Raw genomic sequence first — 25,813 nt, 5'->3', positions numbered from 1 at the left:
CTCTCACTTAACTAATTCATCGGATTGTATTACTTTATCATAGCATTTAGGCCCACCTCTATTTTTCAAAAAGATATAGGTTATAGATGGGAACCATTACTCGACCGATTTTCGATTTCTTGATGATCTTCTCAACTATATAACTAGTGTTTGCAGATTTGCCTATGGGGCCATGTTCTCAACGATTTTTTCTTCAACAATTCCTTGGTATTCTTCGATAGTGAGTAATGTTCAATTGAAAAATCTCTCAAATTTATCATACCATTCTCTTCTAATTTGGAATAACCATTTGACTTCCCAAACAATCTTTGTAAAAAACCTGCTCATTAAAAAAGACGTTTCTGCTACGAATGATCTTTCGATTTTGATTATCATAACCAATGAAAAACACTTATTAGACTTTGGATCAAGCTTGTTTATATCACATTCATTAATATTTACATATGATAAAATAACCAAACCCTTTCAAATAAAAAATGTTTACCTTTTTATTGATCCAGATTTATTTTGAAATTCTAAATTCAAGAGGAACATATGGTCTTCTATTTATCAAGTAAGCATTAGTGTTGATAGCTTATGCCCAACAGATTTTAGGTAGCCCAACATGCAATCTCATGCTTTTAGCACGCATGTTCAATGTTCGATTCATTCATTCATCTACTCCATTTTTAAAGCGTTCATGGAACAATCTTCAGAATACTGATCTCATTCACATCACAATATTCTCTGAAATCTAAATTGATGTACTTGCCTCCATTGTCGGATCTCAAACATTTAACCTTCTGATTTGTTTCATTTTCGAGTAGGGTAGAAGAACCGGATCTAAAGTAAGGGGAATGTCAAAGCCGATTTCTATTAAAGTAGATTTGGGATGAGTATACACCGATATAAGAACTCATGTGACGTCGGAAGAAGAATTGAAGGAAGGGAAAAACTATCGCCCAATTACGCCCTTTTGGAACCAAACCTTGAAGTGCATAGGAGAAATGTCTTGTTGGGTGAATAGGAGAAAATGAAAGGAATGGGATGGACAAACATTGATACTAAACCTCGATAGAAATCCAAAATCCCTACGAGAAACAAAACCACAAAAGCAAGTGCAAGGGATGCGAAGGAAAGCGTCTCGCTCTAAAATCATATACACTAAAATCAATTTTTACGAGTTTTGGAGTTGGATTTTATAATCTTTGTAACTTAATTAGATGCACATTTGGCAAAATAATTATTGATAATTATGGATTAAGGTTTGATTTACAAAGCATATAAATACCTTGTTAACTTTATAGGACACACATAATCATGTTAAAAGAAGAAAAAGAAAAACTACACAACCTAAAGGGAATATCTATATTTATATTGATATTGAGACCTAAACCACTAGTCTTCACATAAGCCGCTCTTGCCACTATGGATTCGGATAGGAATTTTAGTGACTAGTGGTTATTTACAAATAATCAATTGATTAATAAACAACCTAATTGAATATTTATGTCAAATTTTCTTTTTTAAAATAATAATTGTAACATTTTTTTCATACTCCCTATATCGTATTTTTATGCATTTTAAGTAGGGGTGGTCGGTACAGTACACTTTAATCTTTTAGTCATACTTTATACATTACAGAATGTTTCAGTATAGAAAAATACATACTTTTACCATACATTGATTTCGGTATAGTATCAGTATATACTGTTCATACCTTAATTTCATAGTGTTACTAGAATATACTCTTATCCTGTTTAAAAGTTACAAAAACTTTTGGTTTCGTTCAAGTCGTGGAGTTTTGTGCTTCAAATATTAATTGTGTTTTGTTTTGAAATGAACTTGGTAACATATTAAACTCAATTAATCCATTTTGAATAAAAACTACACACCTTATACACACCTTATACTGAAATAAGGTATAATTATATTTTGATTTATATTTTAAAAATGAAGTTTCTATATTTGAATTAATATCAATTTTTTTTTAAAAAATAAAATAAATCGGTTAAGTTTAAGGAGATGAATAAATATTTTTTTAAGCTGAGCCTCAAATATGTTATATGCTTAGAGAATGAAATAAATTTATTAAAATTATTATTTTTTGCTGAAAATTTCACCATGTTTGCGTGAATCTAATTTTTGAAATGAAAATTAAAGCATAATTATTTATAATTTTATCAGTCATTATTTATTTTCTTATAAATAATATATATAATTTATAAATATTATTTCGGTATATACCGATATACCAAAATTTTGGTATCAGTATTATATATACCTTACTTTTTGTTTGTTATACCAAAAAAGTTGATATTTTGGATATTTTACGGTATAATATTTTGGATATTTTACGGTATAATATTTTCGATATATAGATAATATTGATAATTTTCTTCCCTAATTTTAAGTCTCAATTAAAAATATGGAAAACCTTTGAAGTATAAAACGTTTTGACTTAAATTATTTTGAAGATTAATATAATTAAAGAGGACTAACTTCTAATTTAATTTTTAAGAAGTCACTTTTAATTTAAAATTAAGAAATGAAAAAGATTATGAGTACATATTTTGTTAGGATCGGGATCGCTGAAGGAGACTAGGGATCTCGTTAGGGAGAACGCTTACACAACACGCCGGTTGATATTAACTCGGTTAGAAGTTAATATCGGTCTCTATACTTCGTAAGTTGTCACAAACTCTTGAACTGAATTCAAGTGCGGAACTGTTCGTTTCAACTTGAAGCAACACACACACGGTTTGGACAACGATAAGAAAGTATGAAGTAAAGAAGAAATAAAATACATGATTTATGAATGTTTAAAGATAAAGCTCCTACGTCACCCCTTCTTTTCAAACGTTGAGAAGGATATTCACTTAGAATATTCAAACCAGTTTACAATACGTCAAACAATCAAGACTTATTTACTGCTCGTTTTTTACTCACTCGCTACTCACACAGAATAGCTGAACTTGTAATACACGTGAAAAATCTAACACACTTTGAACTGCTTTACACAATATATGAACAAAGATAATTTGAGAGTTCAAAAGTTGTCTGTGTTCGTTCGTATATGTCGTTGTTGTTGTTCTGCTTGTGTTCTGATCTCTTAAGTAGTAAATATGACAATGATCATAATTTTCATCTTCAACGGATACTTGCATGGTAGCCCTTTGTTTCTTGATTCTGATTGGTTGATTAGGGAGGTACAACAAGGCATTTAATGAGTTTAATACTTCCCAAGGAGCAGATCAACATGCATCTTTGTCTTCCACTGATCTGATTATCTAGAGTAATGCAACAAACATCTTCTCCAAGTAGACTGTTGTTGGACTTGTATCAAAATAGGTATCTGAGTATTTTGATAGTCTTCTGCTTCCCAAAAGATATTATCAGACTTGTATTAAAATGGCAATAATACAGTCTGTACGTTTGAAGGCTCTCTTCTGTATTTTCCGAAAGTGTTTTGTATTGCACTGAAATAGAAACTGCTAGCTGCTCTTAGCATAAATATGTCTTAACATAAAACTGGTTTCGTCTCTAATCGGTCAAACTACCGATCATTTTACAGATTGTCTTGTATAATAGCTTAGGATTATACCAAGTAGTTTATCGGACAAACCACCGGTTGCACTGTCTTTTTGATATTGGTCAATCTGTCATACTACTGAAGTATAGAAACCGATTTCTCTTCCTGAGGCATGACTAATGAGTTTACCGATCATGAAGCTGAGCGGTAAAACCATTTTTCACTACTGAGTCGATCCTCTACTGGTTCCGTTTCTTGTAAAGATAGCCAAATAAAGAGTTTGTTTAAATGATCCCAGTTTGCGCCGCCTTTTTAATATCGGTCAACCGGGATGAGATGTAAACCGATTTGTAGATATGAAGGAGTAAAATCGATTCCTGCATTTCCTGTACAAATGATGAACTTGGTTAAGTTATTTAGATAGTTAATTACTTACTAATTAACTATCTATTTTATCTAACATATCCCGTTATGATTTTGTTTTTGAATATTTAGTTCTGCACCTAGCTCTAGTCCTATTTTAGTGAGCCCATGAGATTGAGCAGACTCACCCCTAGCTCAACGACTTAGTTTGAAAAAAACCTTTTTTTTTCTTTCTTTCCTTTCTTTGCCTCTATTTTTTCCTTTACCACTTTCCTTTTCTTATTTTTTTTCTTTTTTTTCTTAACCAACATCTTTATAAATAATTAAAAATTTTGATATTAGAAAACTCAGATTTGCGGGTAGTCCGTGTAAATCATTTTACCTTAAATTATCATTCACTTGTTATTTTGTATTATATATATATATATTATAAGAAGAAAATGAAGAAGAATAGTTGTAGAGAATGAAAAAAAATAAGGTGAGAAAAACTATAAGGATAATAAATGAGTGACTTTTTCTATAAAATTATCACAAAATATTTGACCAATAGGTTAAAAATAGTGTTAGAAACTGTCATATCTAATAATCAGATGACATTCATCAAATGTTGTCAAATCTATAATACCGTATTAATAGTCAATGAGTACATTGATTCAGTTAATTCAAGAAGTGAAAAATATTCTTTTGTCAAGTTAAACATTGAAAAAGCTTATGATCATGTCAATTGGAAGTTTTTATTTGATGTAATGGATAAAATGAGAATGAGTGTGAAAATGGATTGATTGGATTAGATTTTATCTCTTGACGGTTAAGTTTTCTGTCATTGTTAATAAGAGTTCTCATGAACTTTTTGAGAGCTCTAAAGGGATCAGATAGGGTGATCCACTCTTTTTTTTGTTCGCCGCTGTTATGGAAGCTCTCTAAAAATGATAGCTTTCACAAAAAGCTCAAGACTCACCACTGGAGTGAGTTGTGGGTCAAGAAGATTATCTTTTACCATATAAAATTTGCTCTTTGTTGATGACATGTTCTACATGGTTCATGCTACCTATAGAAATTTTAAACACTTTCGGGATATTTTTATGGTTATTCGATGCATGTTCCGATCTTTGAGTTAATCTTAATAAGTCAGATATCTTTTTTTCAAATTATGTTTCGAATAGAAGAAGGATGAGGTTGAAAAATGTGTTGGAGTTCATAATTTGTGGTCTTCCGTCAACATATCTTGGTATGTCATTATGTTCTAAATTACGATCCAAGGTCTCTTGGAACCTGATTATCACTAAAATAGAATGTAAACTGTCCAGATGAAAAAATAAAATAATCTCGAAAGGGGGTCGGTTAATCCTCATTAATAGTGTGTTGTCATATATGCCCACATATATGTTGTTATTAATTCTCCTTAAGAGTGTGGCAGCGAAAATAAATAGAATAATGTGTAAATTTCTATGGGGATCTTCTAACTCATATTTTTGTCATCTAGTTAGTTGAGATAATGTTAACTATTTTAAAGATCAAGGAGATCTAGATATTCGAGATCTTATTTCTTTTAATAAGGCTAGTCTATCAAAAATGTGTAGTACATTTGTAATGGAACCAAATAGTCTTTGGACATCGATAATCAAATGTAAGTATGGTAATGATTAATCTAGTTAATTCACCAAAATATCTAATTATCCAGTGGGGTGTAGCATTTGGAGTAACATTTATTCTATGTGGAAAAGTTTTTATGAGTAGTTTAGATTCATTGCGGGGGATGGTTCTTCGATTAGATTTTGGGACAATATTTGGTGTAGTGTAGTCTAGCTACGATGTATCCTAAGATTTCTTCCATTTTTATATGTAAAAATGTCATAGTTAATGACATGTTTGATTCTCGGTCAAGTGGTTTCGCTAGCCGAATTAGATATAGAAGGAGATTAAACATTATGAAAATTTCGTCAAATAATAGAGTTTTACATTTGTTAGTACACAAGAAAGTGTCACTGTCTAAGGAAGACATTACGCGTTGACAAGATATTGATAGTTTTCATGTGTGGCATTGTTAAAAGTTGTATCTATGATGATTCTATATAATCTTTGTTGGGAAAAACTTTGGGAGTAAGATTTCATCAAAGATCTCATTCTTCGCATAAAACATTATTCATGTTAGAATTATAACGGATGATATGTGCATGAAAATATGTTATATTATGATTATTTGTATGTGTCACAAAGAGGTTGAATTGACAACTCACTTACTTTTGCATTGTCGAGGGGTGACTAGTATTTGAAGTTTTTTGTGGAATATTACTGGGATTAATTGGGTGATGCCCGAGTCTTTAGGTAGTTGGTGAGAAATTTGAATTGATGCGACTGATATGAAAGACCTACATATTTGGGTTACCATCCAAATTATTTTTTGGTGGACTATCTGGTTGAAGAGAAATCATCGAACTTTCAATGATCGTAGTTGTCTGATGCGTATCATTCATAATACTATTATAATGACGTTTTCTAAGATTTATTCATGAAAGTCAGTAGAGTCTGTCGGGGAGTTAATCATTCTTCTCGAGAATTTACGAGCTCGATAACTTATTGAGTACCGTTTTTTCTTATTTTTATTTTTTTTCATGTCATGATTTGTCGTTATGATTAAATGATTTTTTTTAATTTTTAAAATAAATAAACATTTTTCAAAAATATAAATGAGTGGTTTTTAGATGTATTTTCTACTTCTTGACCTCTAATCAGACCGATTACTTATCACCATTTTAGGATATCATACAATAGGTAGGTGAAATATTAGAATTAGACATTGATTAAACCTAGTTTGTAACCTAACATTCTTTATCTAATTTTTTCCACAAAATTGGAAAAATAAATATTTTGGCATGTACAACTCTAACGCATTCAGAAAAATGATTCTTTAGAGATTCAATGCTTGGTTACACATGAAAAAGAGCTTCGTCGCCATGTCTCACGTGCCCGTTAGAACGGTCCCCACATCTTTAATATTTTGTCCATTTTAAAAAAATATTTTACACTTACTTTAATTTGTTTATTTTAGCGAATCATATTTAGTGTAAAATATCTAGTTTACACCCAAGACTAAATCTAAAGATAATATTAGTTGTTTAGTAGAATAATTATTTACATTAATTAAAACTAATGCATTGAACATGAGAAAATATTTCAAAGAGGAATTAAATTTTTATTATATTCATAGCATAGTGTGTTGTTAAGTTTTCATTTTGAGACGTAGACAAGTTTCAATCAAATGACCTGCAAAATTGTAAATTTGACAAAACGGATCAGACCTACAAACATTAACTACGTTATAAAAACAATTACACAATTGTATTTTATATTTATTGGACCCGAGACCCACAACCCTAAATAGAAGACCCATTAGTAGAAGACCCATAACTCGGTAATAGAAATCGATTAGAGTGTAAAATATAAAATTATAAAGATAAGATTAAATAAAGAAGCTGCTATGTATTGGGAATTTATATTATGTATATGATTATAATTATAAGATTATGAATTTATAAAAATAAATAAATAAAATGTAACTAAAAACTTAAAATATATAAAGATTTCTAATCAACTATAGAAGATAAAAATTAAAAGACTCAATTGAGTGTTGTCCTTCATCCTAATCAACTATCGGGTCAAAAGAAAATTTGTTTCATATTAAACAATTCGAATTATATATATTAATATTGATATAATGTGAAAAAAGATTCTAGATTTTGAGGAAAATCATAAAGTAAAGGTAAGATTATCATTTAAGTTTTTTTAAAATTAAAAATATATAAATGGCGCGGGAAAAGAAATATTAGATGGCATTATGAATTTTTAAAACACAAGCCACGTGGAAATAGTTTGACGGATATTTACGTCCGTTAGAATCAGGCTCAATTTGTCCAAATTTGAAAATTTAAAACGGTAGAATTAGAAATTTGAACCCCAAATTAATCAAGTAACTTAAATTTGAGCCCCAAAATATATATTTTGACCATTCACATAATCAATTTCAAAAAAGGTCCTATTACATTAAGGTCCATATATAGATATTTTACTAAATTTAATTTGTTTTCCATTTCCGTTAAAGGTAACCTATTAATGAGTAGGAGATCTACTCAATTTAATTTTTCTTTTTTGGCAAATAAATATGGCCTATTAATGTGTCCCAGATTTACTAAATTTGTTTTCAAGATTTATTTCCAACTATAATAAAGTTATTATACCTTGTTTGAATTTCATTATTTGTATAGCCAAAATAGTTATTTTGGGGGCTCAAAATTTACTATGAAAATTTAGTATGTTATTTATGTCTCTAACTGGCTTAATTTGTTTTTGGGTTTTAGAAATGTTTTTTTAGAAGTATATTTTGATATTACAAAATATATTAATCATATTCCTTCAGTTTTAACCTTGATTTTTTAGATTGATTTTCTTTTTATTTAGTAAGATAGCTCCCCAAGAACTATGGTCCCCTTTCAACAAAGTTTTTTTAAAAATTGAATTTTTGAATTTGGGATATTTGTTTAGTCAATATATTTAAATATGTTTGTTTAAATAATAATATTAATAATAAATATGCAATTCTAACTCACATAAATAAGATAATAATAAAACACATGATAAAACATGTTGGATCATGACAAATAGATAAATTCAGATGAACAACTAATAATGTAAGATATATTGTTCCAACTCCCTCCAAACATAGAAAAGAAAATGACATTGGTCTAATAAACATTTAAGCATTCAGTACCTACTAATTAGGTACCAAATCAAAGTATAGCTTCATCCCTTCTTAAGATGACCCCTAATTAACACCATTAGGCATTTGGTAGAGGTGGCTGTCCAGGAATTCTTTTCAAGCAAAACTTGTAAATCAAGTTCCCAGATTTCCCTCTAGTTTTGTACCAATCTTCTACCACATATAACCCATAGTATATGTATACATTCTTCCCATTCTCCATTCTTCCACGGATCACCCTAACTTCATTTTTTTGGATTTTGCTATTCGCCAAAGTCAAGTTGCCTCCTTTCAGTTTTTGATCCTTCCCTTCTCCCTTATTCTTCTTTATCAATCCTCCATGACCAGAATAGACCAAATAGTTGGGGTCTTTCATGTCATTCTCATAATCATTTTCGCTAGCAACTATTGATACACATATCCTAAACTTACATTTATTGTTTGTAGTGGAGTTAGAGGCAATTCCGGGTTGTTTGGGCAAATGAAGGCCTATAAGGGAAAGTTCAGTCCTATTATTGAACTTGTCACCTATTTCTACCCCCGGGATAGCACCAACTATCGGTAAACATTTGAAAAAATTTTCCTTAACAATGTTTGCAGCTCTTGTGCATGGCCTAGTCTTATCCCTCGTGTTCGTACCTTTATCCTCATTCAATAAATTATCATAGATAATTTTATGAATCCTTATCATCTTTAGCACTCTCGCGGTCAATATTAGAATTAACATTAGTAGAGGCAATGGGTGGTAATGAAGTCTTACTTTGAATTTGTCTCTTTTGTCTTCTTTGTTTTGTTACTACTTGGTAGTCTTCCAACTTGGAAACATGATATCTTCTTTTCTTCAGTGGAAGTCGACTGTTGATTCTAACAAGGCTTGAGTCCTTGTTGTTTGATGGGAGGTCGTTGGTAAAACTAGATGAGTCCAACTTGGAGACATGATATCTTCTTTTCTTTGGTGGAAGTTGACTGTTGATTCTAACACGGCTCGAGTCCTTGTTGTTTGAAGGGAGGTCGTTTGTAAAATTAGACGGTTTCGTAGTGATACTACAAGAAATATTTGCACAGTAAATTATTAATACTTGTAGTCAATTGTTAATAAGCTTCACAATGGGATAAATTTAATAATATGTAGTACTATAACAATTCATATTTTATCAATGAAGTGTATATAAGAAGTTAAACTATCTATTTTTTTAAAAATCACTTGGATCGTTTTAAACAAGTAAAATTAAATAAATCAACTTTCATTTCATTTGAAGAGTCAAGTTACAAGTAGACAAATTAAAACATTAATCATTGGAATTTTTTTTTGTTAAAAAGAAAGTGAATTTTTGTATGCTCTATGAAAAAATCTAAATGATGGAAACATAAAAAAATCACAATAAGCAGATAAACAACATCAAAACAAATAAATGAAATAAACAAGAATTTGCATCACCAAAATGATCAATTGTGAGCATATAAAAGTTGGATTTGATGTTGTAGCAACATCTAATGGTCCAACAAGTGGATCAGATGCCAACTGTAATTGGATGAGATCCTCTGTTACGACCCTGTTCCATGTGCCCTCTCATATAGAGGGCCCCATGTGTCGTCTCACATATAAGGGTATATATATAGAGGAATGATAGGAAGCACGACTTTGGGGGAGCGACTCATACAGCGAAAGTGACCTCGTTGTTATACTAAAGTGACCTCGCTCTTATACAAAAGAGACCTCGTCCCTTTTGTATAACAACGAGGTCTCTTTTGTATAACAGCGAGGTCACTTTCGCTGTACGAGTCGCTCCCCAAAGTCGTGCTCCCAATCATTTTTCATATATATATATATATATATATATTACCCCACTCTCCATGTGGGAGGGAACATGAAAATATTAGTTTCCTAACAAATTGAGCTGCTAGCATCCTAACAAAAAAAAAAAAAATAGAGGCACATATTCTATTGATTTGATCAATATATGGTAGACAAATACATAAATTTGCAAAGAATGGAATGATGACTATGTTCAAGCATATAAAGAAAACAAATTTGGTTGTGCTCATATTGAAACATAATTAGACAATACATAATCATACTCAAAATACTAAATGAAATAAATTAGCAAAATCGAAGAAGAAAAATTAGAGAAGGAAATTAAAACACTAAACGAATCCATTAAAGATATATAGATTTACCGCGATTCAATTTTTGTAGGGTTAACAATTGATACGGCGACCGCTTTTGACATCTTCCTCTATGCTTACTTACACAATCGTTCCGGGAGGAGTAGATTTCGAGTAGATCTGAATGAAGTACAACAAACGAATCTAAAGTAAGGGGAATGTCAAAGCCGGTTTCTATTGAAGTAGATTTGGGATGAGTATACACCGATAAAGGTACTTACATGGCGTCGGAAAAAGAATTGAAGGAAGGAAAAACTCTCGCCCAATTACGCCCTATTGGAACAAAACCTTGAAGTAAATAGGAGAATGTCTTGTTGATGAATAGGAGAAAATGAAAGGAATGGGATGGACAAACGTTGAGACTAAACCTTGGTCGAAATCCAAAATCCCTACGAAAAACAAAACCACAAGAGCAATTGCAAGGGTTGCGAAGGAAAGCGTCTCGCTCTTAAATCATATACACTAAAATCAATTATTACGAGTTCTATATTTGGCTTTTATAATCTTCCTAACTTAATTAGACGCGCATTTGGCAAAATAATTATTGATAATTATGGATTAAGGTTTGATTTACAAAACATATAAATATCTTGTTAACTTTATAGGAAATACATAATCATGTTAAAAGAAGAAAAATAAAAACTACACAGCCTAAAGGGAATATCTATATTTATATTGATATTGAGCCCTAAACCACCAGTCTTCACATAAGCCTCTCTTGCCATTATTGATTCGGATTAGGCATTTTAGTGACCAGTGGTTAGGTGCAAATAATCAACTAAACAACCTAACCTAATTGAATATTTATGTCAAATTTTCTTTTTTAAATGATAATTTTAACATTTATTCATACTTCTTATCTCGCATTTCTATGCATTTTAAGTAGGCGTGTTTAGAGTTATAGAGCTTACACTTATAATAAACTCTACAATAATTAATTAGAGTTTTTTAAGTTTGTATTTGAATTTGGGCTTGGGCCTTACCAATAGTTATTTAGGTTTTATTAACGGAATGTTTACCCTATAAATATGTTATTATTAAGGCTTTACATGGTGAAAACATAATTCTAGAGAGATAAAGTGTGAGGCAAAAAACTTTGTATTCTTTCTTCTTCTTCATAGTGAAATCTGGTGACGACTGAAGTGGACGTAGCTCAACTTAAGTGAACCACTATAAATTTGTGTCTTCTTGTGTTCTTATTTTCTTGCATTTTTACAGATCGTTTCAAGTAGGTCAGATTTGAGGATCCAAATCCTAACAACTAGTATCAGAGTTTCTTTGTTAGATCTGAGCATTAGAAACGATGACAAGAGAGAACAGTATAGAACACGGCATTGGAAGATTTGATGAAACAAATTATGCTTTCTAGAGGATGCAGATTGAAGATTACCTCTACGGAAAGAAGTTTCATGTTCCTTTGAGTGAGAAACTAGAGAATATGGATGAATATGAATGAAAACTCCTTGATAGACAGGTTTCAGGATTTGTCCGATTAACACTAACCAAGACGATTGCTCACAATGTAGTAAAGGAGAGAAGACCATCATAAGTCTAATGAAAGATCTATCTGAAATGTATGAGAAATCATCTGCTAACAACAAGGTACATTTAATGAAAAGACTCTTCAATTTAAGAATGGTTGATGATACTTCTATCATTACTCATTTGAACGAATTTAATACAATTGTGAATCAACCGTTATATGTTGATATTGATTTTGGGGATGAAGTTAATTCAATGATTTTGTTAGCATCTCTACCAAATAGTTGGGAACCTACGAGGACAATAATTAGCAACTCTGTTGGAAATTATAAACTGAAATTTATTGAAGTTAGAGATCGTATTCTTGATAAAGAGGTTTGTAAAATTGATTTTGGTAAAACGTTCAAAGGATCTAATCTGAATGTTTAAGACACGAGAAAAGGTAATGATAGAAATTTCAACCGAGGTAAGAGTAGATATATGTCGAGAAATATGAGGAGTCAGTCAAGGTCTGGGCATACATTTGATTGCTGGAATTATGGTAAGCAGAGTCACTTGAAAAGGAATTACAAAGCACCGAAGAGAAATGGTGATGAAAAAAATGATGCAGCCAACGCAGTTATAAAAACTGTCACTAATGCGTTGCTTCTATCTATTGATAGCCAGATAGATTCATGAGTTTTGGACTTGAGAGTGTCTTTCCACACCACTGCCCATAAAGAATTAATGGAGAATTATGTGGCTGAAACTGTGGGAAAGTTTATCTCGCAGATGGTGAACCACTGAATATTGTTGGCATGGGGGACATCAAATTAAAGATGATAAACAATTCTGTTTGGAAGATTAATAAGGCAAGACACATTCCAGGATTAATGCGCAATCTTATTTCTATTACACAACTTGATGAAGAAGGTCACAATTTCAGTTGTGAAAATGGTGCGTAGAAGGTGACTAAAGGTGCAATAGTCGTTGTTCGAGGTCACAAAACTAGAACGTTATACACGACTTCAACTTGTAGAGAAAAAGTTGATGCTGTAGTTGATAACTCGAAGAACAGTGAGCTATGACATTATAGGTTGGACCATATGAGCAAAAGAGGGATGAAAATTCTTTTGAAGAACGGTCATATTCTAGAAATGAAGTTTGTTGAACATTAGTTATGTAAAAACTTCATTCTTGAAAAACAGAAATGGGTGAGTTTCTTAAAGATTGGGAAGGAGCTCAAGAAAGAAAGGCTAGAGTTGGTACACACTGATGTGTGGGACCTGTACCTATTTCTTCTATTGAAGGATCATATTACTATGTGACGTTTATAGATGTTTCGATAACAAATGTATGTGTATATTTTATGAAGAACAAATCTGATGTATTTATGGTTTTCAAAAATTGGAAGACTTTGGTTGAAAATGAAATAAATCAGAAGGTTAAGTGTTTGAGATCCGACAACAAAGGTGAAAACATCAATTCAGATTTTAGAGAGTATCGTGCTGTGAATGGGATCAATATGGTGAAGAGTATTTCCCGAACGCCTCAAGAGAATGGAGTAGCTGAACGGATGAATAACATTGAACGAGCATACTAGAAGCATGAGATTGCATGCATGCCCTTATGGGCAAAAATTATCAATGCTTCCTACTTGATAAACAAGAGACCCTTTGTTCCTCTTGAATTCAAAATTCCTGAAGAAGTCTGGACAATACAAAGGTAAACCTTTCTCATTTGAAAGTGTTTGGTTATTTATCATATGTTCATATTAATTAATGAATGTGATAGGAGCAATTTTGATCCAAAGTCTAATAAATGTTTCTTCACTGATTATGGTGATACAAAGTTTGGTTATCATTTTTGGGATAATCTAAATTGGAAGATCATTCGTAACATGAATGTTATCTTCAATGAACAAGTTCTCTACAAATATTATGTTGGGAAGACATCAGATGGTGATTCCAAACTAAAAGATACTTGTAGAGTCAATTTGAGAATTTTTTCAGCTGAATATATACCAACTTTCATAGAATACCAATGTGTTGTTGAAGATGAAATCGTTGAGAACGTGGCCCTAGAGACAAATAAGCAAACACCAGTTATACAGTTGAGAAAAATCATCAATAAATCGAAAACCATCGAGAGGTGGTCCCCATCTCTTAACTATATCTTGTTAACAGATAGAGGCAAACTTGAATACTACGAGGAAGCAATACAATCTGATGAATTAGTTAAGTGGGTGTCTGCAATGAAAGATGAGATGGACTCTTTGACGTCGAATCAGACTTAGGAGCTCACTAAGCTACCAAAGGGAAAGAAAGCACTTCACAACAAATGGATCTTCAGGATTAAAGAAAAATATAATAAACTCATGAGGTACAAGACAAGGTTGGTTATGAAAAGATTTCAACAAAAAGAAGGTATTGACTACAATAAGATCTTCTCTTTAGTGGTCAAATTGATGACAATCAGAACTATTTTTAGTTTGATTGTGAAAGAAGATCTTCATCTTCAAGAAATGGATATCAAAATTATTTTTCTTCATGGTGATTTGGATGAAGAAATTTTAATGCGACAACCATAAGGTTTTGAAATCAAAGAAAAAGATGAGCTTGTGTGTAAGGTTCAGAAGAGTCTTTATAGTTTGAAACAGACTCCAAGGCAATGGTACAAGAAGTTCGATAACTTCAATAAAAGTAACAATTTTTTGAGGTGTGAAGCTGATCATTATTGTTATATCAAAAGGTTCGATAAATTGTACATTATTCTACTCCTCTACATTGATGACATGCTGATTGCTAGAGTAAGCTTGTATGAGATTAAAAAGTTAAAGAAAGAGTTGCCTGAAAAGTTTGTAATGATGGATTTGAGTGCTGCAAAACAAATCATTGGAATGAAAATTTTCAGGGATAAAGAAGTTCTCAAGCTTTCACAAGAAGAATATGTGAACAAGTTCTTAGTAGATTCAACTTATATGATGCAAAACCAGTGACTACCCCTTAGATAGTCACTTAAGACTATCTAAAAATGAATCACTTTTAACAAAGGATGATAAAAATTACATGTCCACCATTCCATATGCCTCTTCCATTAGTTGTATTATGTATGTGATGGTTTGCATAAGACCAGACATATCACATGCAATGAGAGTTGTTAGTAGATTCATGAGCAACCCGGGTAGAAAATATTGGGAAGAAGTAATGTGGATACTACAATACTTAAGAGGACGTATGAGTTTCGCTTTGTGTTTTCGAAAATCTAATATGTGTTTGGAAGAATATGTTGATGCTGACAATGGTGGTGATGTTGATAGTAAAAAAACATAGTAGGGTACATTTATACTCTAGGAGGTACTATAATCAGTTGCGTTTTAAAATTGTAGAAGATTGTTTATCTTTCTAGTTGTGAGGTAGAGTTTGTTGCTGTGATAGAGTTTGAAAAGGAAATGATATGTTTATCTTTCTAGTTGTGAGGTAGAGTATGTTGTTGTGATAGAGTTTGATAAAGAGATGATGTAGTTACAATCTTTTTTACGAGAATTGGGTTAAGACTATGAGGAAAGTGTGTTGCGATGCGATAGTCAGAGTGCCATTCATTTGACAAATAATCCTGTTTACCATGTCAGGACGAAGCATATACAAGTTCGTAATCATTTCATCCGATTAGCTTTAGAAGATGGAGTGTTACCTCTTGAGAAGATTCTAACGAGTGAAAATCTAGCTGATATGCTGATGAAAAATGTGACAAATGAGAAAATGAAGTTGTGTGCAATTTCATTTGGTCTTCTTTGTTAAGACACCGTATGAAAAACCGCTACCGATCAAGAGATGATGAAGTTAGTCTCCAAGTGGGAGATTGTTGAGTTATGAAGCTCACACTTATAATAAACTCTACAATAGTTAATTAGAGTTTACTATGTTTGTATTTGGGTCTGGACTTGGGTATAACCAAGATCTATTTAAATTTTATTACCTGAATATTTACCATATAAATATGTTATTATTAAGGGTTAACATAGTGAAGACAGAGTTCTAGAAAGATAAAGTGTGAGGCAAAAAACTCTATATCACTTCTTCTTTTTCATAGTAAAATCTGGTGGCAGCTAAAGTGGACGTAGTTCAATTTGAGTGAACCACTATAAATCTGTGTCTTTTTGTGTTATTCTTTTATTGAGTTTTTATAAATCGTTTCAAGCAAGTCAGATTTGGGGGAACAAAATCCTAACAGGGTGGGTTGTTACAGTATACCTCAACTTTTTATTCATACTTTATACCTTAATAAAAGTTTCACTATAAGAAAATACATACATTTACCATAACTTGATTTCGGTATAGTATCGGTATATACCGTTTATACTTTAATTTCATAACGTTCCTAGAATATACTATTATCCTGTTTAGAAGTTACAAAAAGTTTTGCTTTCAAAGTTATTCTTATTCTCTTTCAAGTCGTGGAGTCTAGTGTTTCAAATTTTATTGTGTTTATTTTTGAAAGGAACTTGGTAACATATTAGACTCGATTGGGTTTATTCAGAAAAAAAACTAACCACCTTATAATCAAATAAAATTTGTTTCATATCTCATAAAATAAAATGTCTAGAGATGGCATATATCGAATAATGTTACAATATAATTGTATTTTGATTTAATTTTAATAATAAAGTTTCTATAATCGAATTAACAACAAATTTATTTAAAAAAAACAAAATAAATCTGTTAAGTTTAAAGAGACTGAATAAATATCTTGATAGTTGAGCCTCAAATATCTAATATGTTTAGAAAATAAAATAAATTTATTAAAATTTATTAGTTTTTGCAGAAAATTTCCCAATGCTTGCGTGAATCTAATTTCTGAAATGAAAATTAAAGTATAATTATTTATAAATTTATTAATCATTATTTATTTTCTTATAAATATTTTTCGGTATACCAAAAAAGTCGATATTTTCGATATTTTGCGGTACAATATTTTTGATATATCGATAATTTTCCTACCCCTAATTATAAGTCTCAAATTAAAAATATGAAAAAACATTTGAAGTATAAAAAAGTTTTGACTTAAATTATTTTGAAGAGATTAAAATAATTGAAGAACTAACCTCTAATTCAAATTTTAAAAAGAATGAAAATATTATGAGTACATGTTCAATTACGACTATGATTTTTTTTTAAATATTAAGTTCGTTTACGCGTGCACCTAGTCCCAGTCCTAGTCCTAATCCTAATCCTAATCTTAATCCTAATCCTAATCCTGGTGAGTCCATGAGATAGAGCACTCACCTAGCACAACGACTTAGATTGAAAAAAACTTTTTTTTTCTCTTTTTTTTTTCCTTTATTTTTTTCTTTTCCACTTTCGTATTCTTATTTTTTTTTCTTAACCAACCTCTATATAAAAAATTTAAAAAATTGGTATTGAGAAAACTCATATTTATGGGTAGGCTGTGTGCACCATAATCGTTTGTCCTAGAAATATAATTTGGCTTACACATGTAAATCATTTTACCTTAAATTCTCTATTATAGGAAGGAAATGAAGAAGAATAGTTGTAGAGAATGAATGGAAAAAATGAGATGAGAAAAACTATAAGGATAATAAATGAATTGTTTTTTTATAAGATTGTCGCAAAATGTTTGGTCAACAAGTTATAAAGGGTGTTAGAGAATGTTATATCTAATAATCAGATGACGTTAATCAAATGTCATCAAATCTATGTTGCCGTATTAATAGCCAATGAGTGAGTGCATTGTCTCAACTAATTCAAAAGGTGGAAAATGTTCTTTTGTCAAGTTAGACATTGAAAAAACTTATGATCATGTTAATTGTGAGTTTTTATTTTATGTAATGGACAAAATGAGAATGGGTGAAAAATGGATTGGTTGAATTAGATTTCGCCTCTCAACGGTTAATTTTTTTGTCATTGTTAATGAGAGTTCTCAGAGATTTTTTTAGAGCTCTAGAGGGATCAGACATGGTAATCCACTCTCTCTCCTTTTTTGTTTTTCATTGTTATGAAATCTCTCTAGAAAATGATGGTTTTCGAAGAAAACTCTAAACTCATCCAGAGAGTGAGTTGTGGGTCAAGAAGATTACATTTTGCCACATAAAATTTGCTTTTCGCTGATGACACGCTCTGTATGGTTCATACTACATTTATCACCTCTTGAATTAGCTGAGTCAATTCACTCATTGACTATTAATACATCATTATATATTTGACGACCTTTGATTAACATCATCTAATTACTAGATATGACCCTCTCTAATACATTTCTCAATCTGTTGGACAAACATTTTGCGACAATCTTATAGAAAGAAGAAACGAGACTAATAAGCTTAAAGTTCATCAATAGTCCTTGAATCTTTACGAATAAGACATATCAAATTAGAGTTCAAACTCTTATCAAATGATGAAAAATGATAAAAAATGATCAATTACTTTCATAATTCATGTCTTAAGAAAATGGCACGCCTTCTTAAAAAAACCCAGTAAACTCGTCGCATTCCGACGCTTTATCACTTCCACATCCCTTAATGACCTCCTCACACTGTTCTAATGAAAACCGAGCCTCCAACATATATTCTTGCACTAAACTAACTAAATAAAAAATAATACTATTCAATTTCGGTTTGACCTTAAATGGTTCCTTAAATAAATCCTTAGAATATTTGACAATACTCGTAGAAATTTCGGATTCACTATCATAAACTTCCCCTTAATTGAGATCAAATTAATCACATTATTCCTTGCTCGCGCGTTAGAAATCCCATGGAAAAATTTGGTATTTTTATCTTCGACTTTTAACCATGCAACTCTACTTTGCTGGTGTGCCCCAATTTCTTCCTCCTTAAACATATCGAATAACTTACTAACAATGTGAATCCGAGAACTAACATTCTCAACGGAGAGTTCACAAATCTTCCTAGCCCTGTCAATGCCATTAATTTCATTACACAAGTCATTAATGTTAGCACAAAATTAAGAACGTTCTCCCACGACCCAACTTTTGAAAAGCATACATAGATTTTTTAAGTTCACAAAGATTTACTCGACGGAGAACCAACTGATGTCTGCCTCAACCACCATGATTGCACATGCGGTATATAGTGTTCCTTGATCAACCTTTTGTAAGCACTAAAAATATACACACCCAATTTATAAAAATAAAATAATTATTTATTTTATTTTCAAATAAATGAAATTAAAATAATTTACCCCAAGGACAAAACCTAATTAAAACAATTATTTAGACTAATTATTGTGATAATTAAAATCTAATTAACTAAGGAAAATGACCAAAATAAAAAAAATTATTTGGGATAAATGTTGTAATTATTTTATCTTAATAATAATTTAGAAAAAAATTAGGGGATTAAAATAAATAATCTTGGATTGAATGTGGTACCCATTTCATCCCCAAAATTATTTATATAACCCTAAAATGTACAAAATAAAAATAAAAAATAGGAAAATATTTATCATATTTATTTTAATATTTTGTTTCTTTAAAAAGATCAAAATTAAAGCCAAAAAGGTAAAAGAAAAATAAATTTCAAACAAACACTTAATGTTTTAAATAAAAAATAAATCAGTAATCCTATATGACCGTAATTGTCATAATTGTGAAAAACAATTACAGCCAGAACCAAGAACATCAGATGAGTGCTGGATTGTCATTTAACGCTCATAGGCCATCCGTGTAGCCCGTTGTAGCCGAAGACGTGCACGCCCAAACTGCACATGATCGACTACCACCCGTTAGCTAAAATGCTAATGGAGCCCCTGATCGCCGACAGAATGCAACGAAGTGTTAACAAAATGCTACATATTAATCACAAACGCCTCAAAATGACGTCATTTTGTCTGCCACCATCGTCTCCATCGTGAACGTTGGGAGGATAAGGATGACATCCATCTTTGATTTTCAAAGATAGAACTCTGTCGTTAGTCCACCATTCCAACTAATTTGAAAGGTGAAATGATCACTCTACCACGGTGATCATTTCCCCTACATCCATAGACATTGATCATTCTAATTCCGGCAAGTGGGATGAAGAACAACTAAAACGCCATTAATGATTTTTAGCTAATTCGATCCACTTGAGTCATCCAACCAACTCCGAGAGGCTATAAATAGAATTCCTCAACAATTCTGAAGCTAAGAGATAACATCTCAATCCTCAAATCAATGAAATTCTAAAATCCGTCAATAAAGCTCAAAGTTTCCGATTTTTTGAAAATTCTGTATAAGGCTCTAAAGCTTGGATTCAGACATCCCAAAAGCTTCCCTAAGGTCTAAAGAGTGTTCTCCAATCCTTGGTATGATTCCAATCATTCTTTAATTCATATTCATATTTCTAGTTTGAATTTGAAATTTTTATATTTTAGTTTTCATAAGTTTGTATGCTGCCTGGTTGTTGAATTTTAGAATTGGAAATCGATCATAGGATCATTTCCAAACTTTTTTTTTAGGTTAGAATCAATCAATCAACCTTAAACAGAATAACCCAAATTTGAATTTTAAAAATCCAGAAATCGGGTTTGCTGTTCTCTTACTAATCCTTAAGAATAGCTGCCCAGAAATCATCCCATCATGTTTCTAATGATGTTAGGAAACTATTTGGATAATGTTTGATATATCCCGATCAAAATCAAAATTTTCAAAATAATTAAAAATTTTGAGTTCTTGAATTGGTCCAAACGAACAACTAATGTTCTTCTTTTGGAACCAATTAAGTATATGTAGTATAAGGAAATTATTGGTTAACTCCTTACACTTCAAAACAAAATTAAACCAAAAACTTGATTTTTGGCTATAAATTGATCATCACCCAGGTCGATTGATACCTTAGGGTGATGTTCTTAATGTTTCTGGGAGCTTTGAGAATCTACCCAAATCCTTAGATCGAAGAATTCAAGCCTCCATCAGAATTGAAAAACCTAAAATTTTGATGTTTTTGAGGACTGATAGGTCCTATCGAGGATCGAGAGGTTCGACCGAGGCTTTTTAGCTAGGACCGAGAGGTTTGACCGATATTTTTTAGCTAAGACCGAGAATTTTTACATCCGACCGAGAAATCTAGCATAGGACCGAGGAGTCTCTCCCAATTGAGAACTCCCGAACCCAGGACCCATGACCTCCACCTAGGACTAAAAGTCCTACTAAGAAATCTGTCACTCGACCGAGAATTCTAGCCTAAGATCGAGAGTCCTTAGCACCCAGACCGAGGCTTTTCAACTAGGACCGACAGGTCTGACCGAGGATCCTAAGCCCCGATTGAGTGGCTCTTGATCTAGGACCGAGGGCTTTTAGCCCTCAACCGATAAAACAAACTCAGGACCTAGGACACCCGTCCTAATGCATGTTTGGTTCTCATATTCAAACTCCAAAATTATTTTTGTAATTTTGGGACCTCAAGTCATTTTTTAAAAATCCAGGAAAATTAGAAAATGATTTCAAAATATTTTTGGGATATTTTCACAAAATAATATTTGGACCAATGCTCGTTTATGATTTATTTTTAAACTCTAATGCATTTTAAACTGATGTTCTTTAGGTACTTTCCTCCCTAAATTACCATCATCAATAAGTACTAACATTTTAATAATTGTTGTTACAATTCTTTAAATAATGCACAAACCTTATGAATTCTTAGGACCAGAAGAATAATTGGTTAAAATAAAACGTTATACATCCGATTTTTAAATGTCAAATTTATAAGTAGAGACTGTTTTTAAAACGAGTACAGAGGATGAAGCGCGAAAACCCTTTCCCGAGTATCACTAAACTACGAACAAAAAAAATCAAATAATGTTTTGTTTTTAAAAAAGATTTCAAAAGCGGTTAGGAATGATTTGAAATATTTTAAAATAATGTTTTATTTTTAAAAAGATTCCTAACACGCAAATCGAAGTCGAAATTCTCGAACATCGAGCTTTCCACGAAAGCTAAAAGGAGGGGTTTTCCGGGAGTTACACATTTATTTTCAAATCTAAATGCTCGACATGATCTCTCCATCATACTACGTTCCATCAAAATCGGTCGGGGCTCTAAACAACTTCATGGAAGGACCTATTGAAATATATTAGAAAACCCTAAAAAAAATTAGACTCACTAATTAGAAATCTATTGATACGAGAATGAAGTTGACCCTATTGCCATTACCTCTCCTAAAAGTGAATTGACCGCCCTAAGGTAATTCGATAAGTTTAAGATCTTCAATTGTCTTTGAGAACTCGTGCATTAGGCTACCGAGCCTATTGTCCCCTTTCCTTTAAGAAGGGGATCTAAATTCATTCATGTCACTCGAAAAAATAATTGGTAAGTCTCAAAGACTCAAAGACTCACCACGTTCTTCATTTCATTAAAGAATTCTATTTTAAATTGTGATAGAACCGGTCCATAGATCACATAAATTACCTATAAAACATTGTCCTCCCGATTTTTTAATTGAATTTTAACCGAGTATCTACCCAAATTAATATTTATTTGTGATAGGGTTAGTGAAGGGGGTTGAGATCTGTGCTTTGATGGAAAGTGATCGGCTTTGTTGTTGTTGTTGTTGGTAGGTGCGACGGCGGAAGGAAGATGTTGGAATGGATCGGAGGGAGAGGCTAGCAACAGCCATGATGATCGACTCTGTATTTTTGATTGATTTGGTGTGGAAGAAGAAGAAATGTGAGCCTTTCTCTCGTTTTTATTATTTTATAGGCTAATATAATCTGAAGCCGGTCAATCTCTGTCTCCCATTTTTCTTATAAAATATATATCCAATTGCTTCCTTTCAAATTCTATCAACTATTTATTTTATTTCACTAAAATTGGCTACAATTTAAATTACATATAATTCATACTAAATCTCATGAGAATAAATTTTGTTAGTAAAGAGAAACTACAATGTCCTCTAGGCTAAGGTTCAAGGTTGTTTTCAATCTCCTTGGAAAACACTTTGGACCGAAATGATAGATAGGAGATGGAAAAAAATTAAAAAAATATCGGTCCAAACTGACGAAGGGCCTCGTGAAGACCATATGTTAGGACCACAACCCACACTTCCTCATGTGGGTTGAGGCCCAAATTGGCGAAGAGCCTCGTGGAGACCTAATGTTAGGATCACAACACACACTCCCTTGTGTGGGTTGAGGCGATACAGAGAATAATTAATCTGACTCATGAGGCAATACAGATACTTTGATCACTAAAGTGGTTATAATCGTTTGCAAAAGATTACGACTAAGTAGAGTACAAACCGAAAATAGTTTTGGGTATGGAATTTATGACATGCTCATAGGATGGATATCTATAACATCCAAAAAAGGAAGTTGAAGCATTGAAAGAGGAAAATTTGTTATTACGAGGAATCTCGTAAAATCAAATGCATTAAGAAGTTAAAGAATATCTTCTTAAAAAGAAGACGACGAAGCATAATTCATCTAGTTTTTCTAATTTCCAATTTTATTACGCTTGGTTTGCACTGGGTATTTTGATGCATGAGCTAGGGATGGTCGGCTTGAATGGGATGCTTCATTGTTGCATTCACTTCTCCTTGATAGGGCATTACATGATTCTTTGTTTCTTGAATATTTTTATAACTTCTCATAAATCTTGTCTTAATATGTAATCTTTTTACAAATGTGTTTCACTATTTGATTACAATTAGTATTTAGATAGAGGTGAAGGCAAGGCCAGCCCTAAGGTGAGACAATCTAAGTCTAACTAGTGCACTCGACCTCCCCTTCTCGAGATCAACTCCTGGACCCTTTCATATGGAGGGGTAATAATTATTTTCCATGTAAAAATATTTAACCAAATAATTTTTTTTTTTTAAATTTAAATTAAAAATTATTATATATTTTTAATATAACATACAAATTAAATAATAAAAAAATCGCCTAAAAATGAAATATTCCTTGTTGAATCTAGCCTATCTGGAGGCACAGCTTGAAGCTGAAGAGGATTAGATTTAGATTTAATATTTAAAAAAAAATATATTTAAATTAGTCGGACAAAGAAATTACATGGCATTGTTTATATTTAAAATCATTTGACGGAGATTCAATAAGTTAGAGCAGGAGGTCCCAATTTGTACCAATTTTAAAATTTCAAACCTCCATTGATAGAATTAGAAATTTGAATCCCAAATTACGCCAGTACCTTAAATTTGAGTCCAAAACAAAATATTTTTGTTTTTCAATTAATCAATTTCAAACAAGTCCTAATATATATATATTTTTTTTCAAATAGTTGTGGCCCATGAATGTATCCGAGATTTACTAAATTTATTTTTTCTTTGCAGATAAATGTGACTCCTGAGATTTACTAAATTTAGTTTTACTTTATTTTAGTTGGTAAATTATTAATGAGTCCAAGATTATTTACTAAATTTATTAGATTTGCTAAATCTGGATACTATTAATCAGTTATCAGTCCCAGATTCACCAAATTTATTAAATTGAGTGAATCTGGAGAAAAGTATTAGACCTTGTTTGAATGGCCAAAAATGTTAGTGAAAAACGAACTAATTAGATTTGTTTTAATATTAAAATTGTAAAAACAAAGATAAATAATAAATGACATTGTTTCAACTTTTATTATAAAGAAAAGATTGGTCCAATAAAAATCGAAACATTCAGTACCTACAAATCATGTAACAAATGACTTAAAATTACAACTATATATACCTTAAGCTCAAAACATAGTTAACAACCCTTTTCAATATATAGCCTTATGAGTTTGAGAGCTATGGTTGTCCATAAATCCTTTTCAAGCCAAACTTGAAAATCAAATTCCCTGATTTCCCTCTAGCTTTATAACAATGGTCAACCATACAACCCATCATATAAATATACCTTCTTCCCATTCTCCTTTTTGTCGAGGATTACCCATCATCGTTTTTCTTGGTTATCCTATTTGTCAAAGCCAAGTTGCCTCGATGCAACTTTTGATCCTCTACTTCTTCCTTACTCTTTTTTATAACTCATTCATGTCCAAAATAGACCAGATAATTGAGGTCTTTCATGTCATTCTCATAATAGTTTTCGGTAGCAACTATCGATACACAAATCCTAAACTTACAAGGATTGTCACTAGTAGAAGGCCTATAAGGGAAAATTCAACCCTACCATTGAACTTGTCACCTATTTCTACCCCCGGGATAGCACCAACTATCGGTAAACATTTGACAAAATTTTCCTCAACAACGTTTGCAGCTCTTATACATGGCCTAGTCCTATCCCTAATGTTTGTACCTTTATCCTCATTAAATAAATTATCATAGATAATTCTATGGATCCTTATCATCTCTAGCACTCTCTCGAGGTCAACCTTAGAATTAACATTAGTAGGGGCAATGGGTAATAATAAAGTCTTACTTGAATGTTCACTTATAAGTTCTCTCTTCTTTCTTGTTTATTGTATTACTGTTTCGCCCTTATCAAACTTGGAGCAATATGTCACGGGTTCGATTCTATCTAGAAGCACTTTGAGTTTAAGCGGAGACCATGGTTGTGAAGTTCTTCTTTAATTTCAAAAAAAAAAAAAAACTTGGAGCAATA

General features: G+C 31.6%; 1 protein-coding gene across 1 annotated transcript; it reads right to left on the bottom strand.

The window, feature by feature from the left end:
- Nucleotides 1–8,706: 8,706 nt before the first annotated feature.
- Nucleotides 8,707–9,318, bottom strand: LOC124921775 (YDG domain-containing protein At5g47150-like). The gene has a single exon (XM_047462481.1). It carries the CDS (start codon nt 9,316–9,318, stop codon nt 8,707–8,709), a length of 612 nt encoding a protein of 203 aa, XP_047318437.1.
- Nucleotides 9,319–25,813: the final 16,495 nt, after the last annotated feature.

The sequence above is a fragment of the Impatiens glandulifera genome, chromosome 1 (assembly GCF_907164915.1).
Source record: "Impatiens glandulifera chromosome 1, dImpGla2.1, whole genome shotgun sequence".
Classification (NCBI taxonomy): domain Eukaryota; kingdom Viridiplantae; phylum Streptophyta; class Magnoliopsida; order Ericales; family Balsaminaceae; genus Impatiens; species Impatiens glandulifera.
This window is presented reverse-complemented; position numbering and strand designations above follow the sequence as displayed.

Coding starts and splice junctions, on each gene's coding strand:
- LOC124921775 (XM_047462481.1), bottom strand. CDS start 9,318: ATGATAAGGATTCATAAAATTATCTATGATAATTTATTGAATGAGGAT.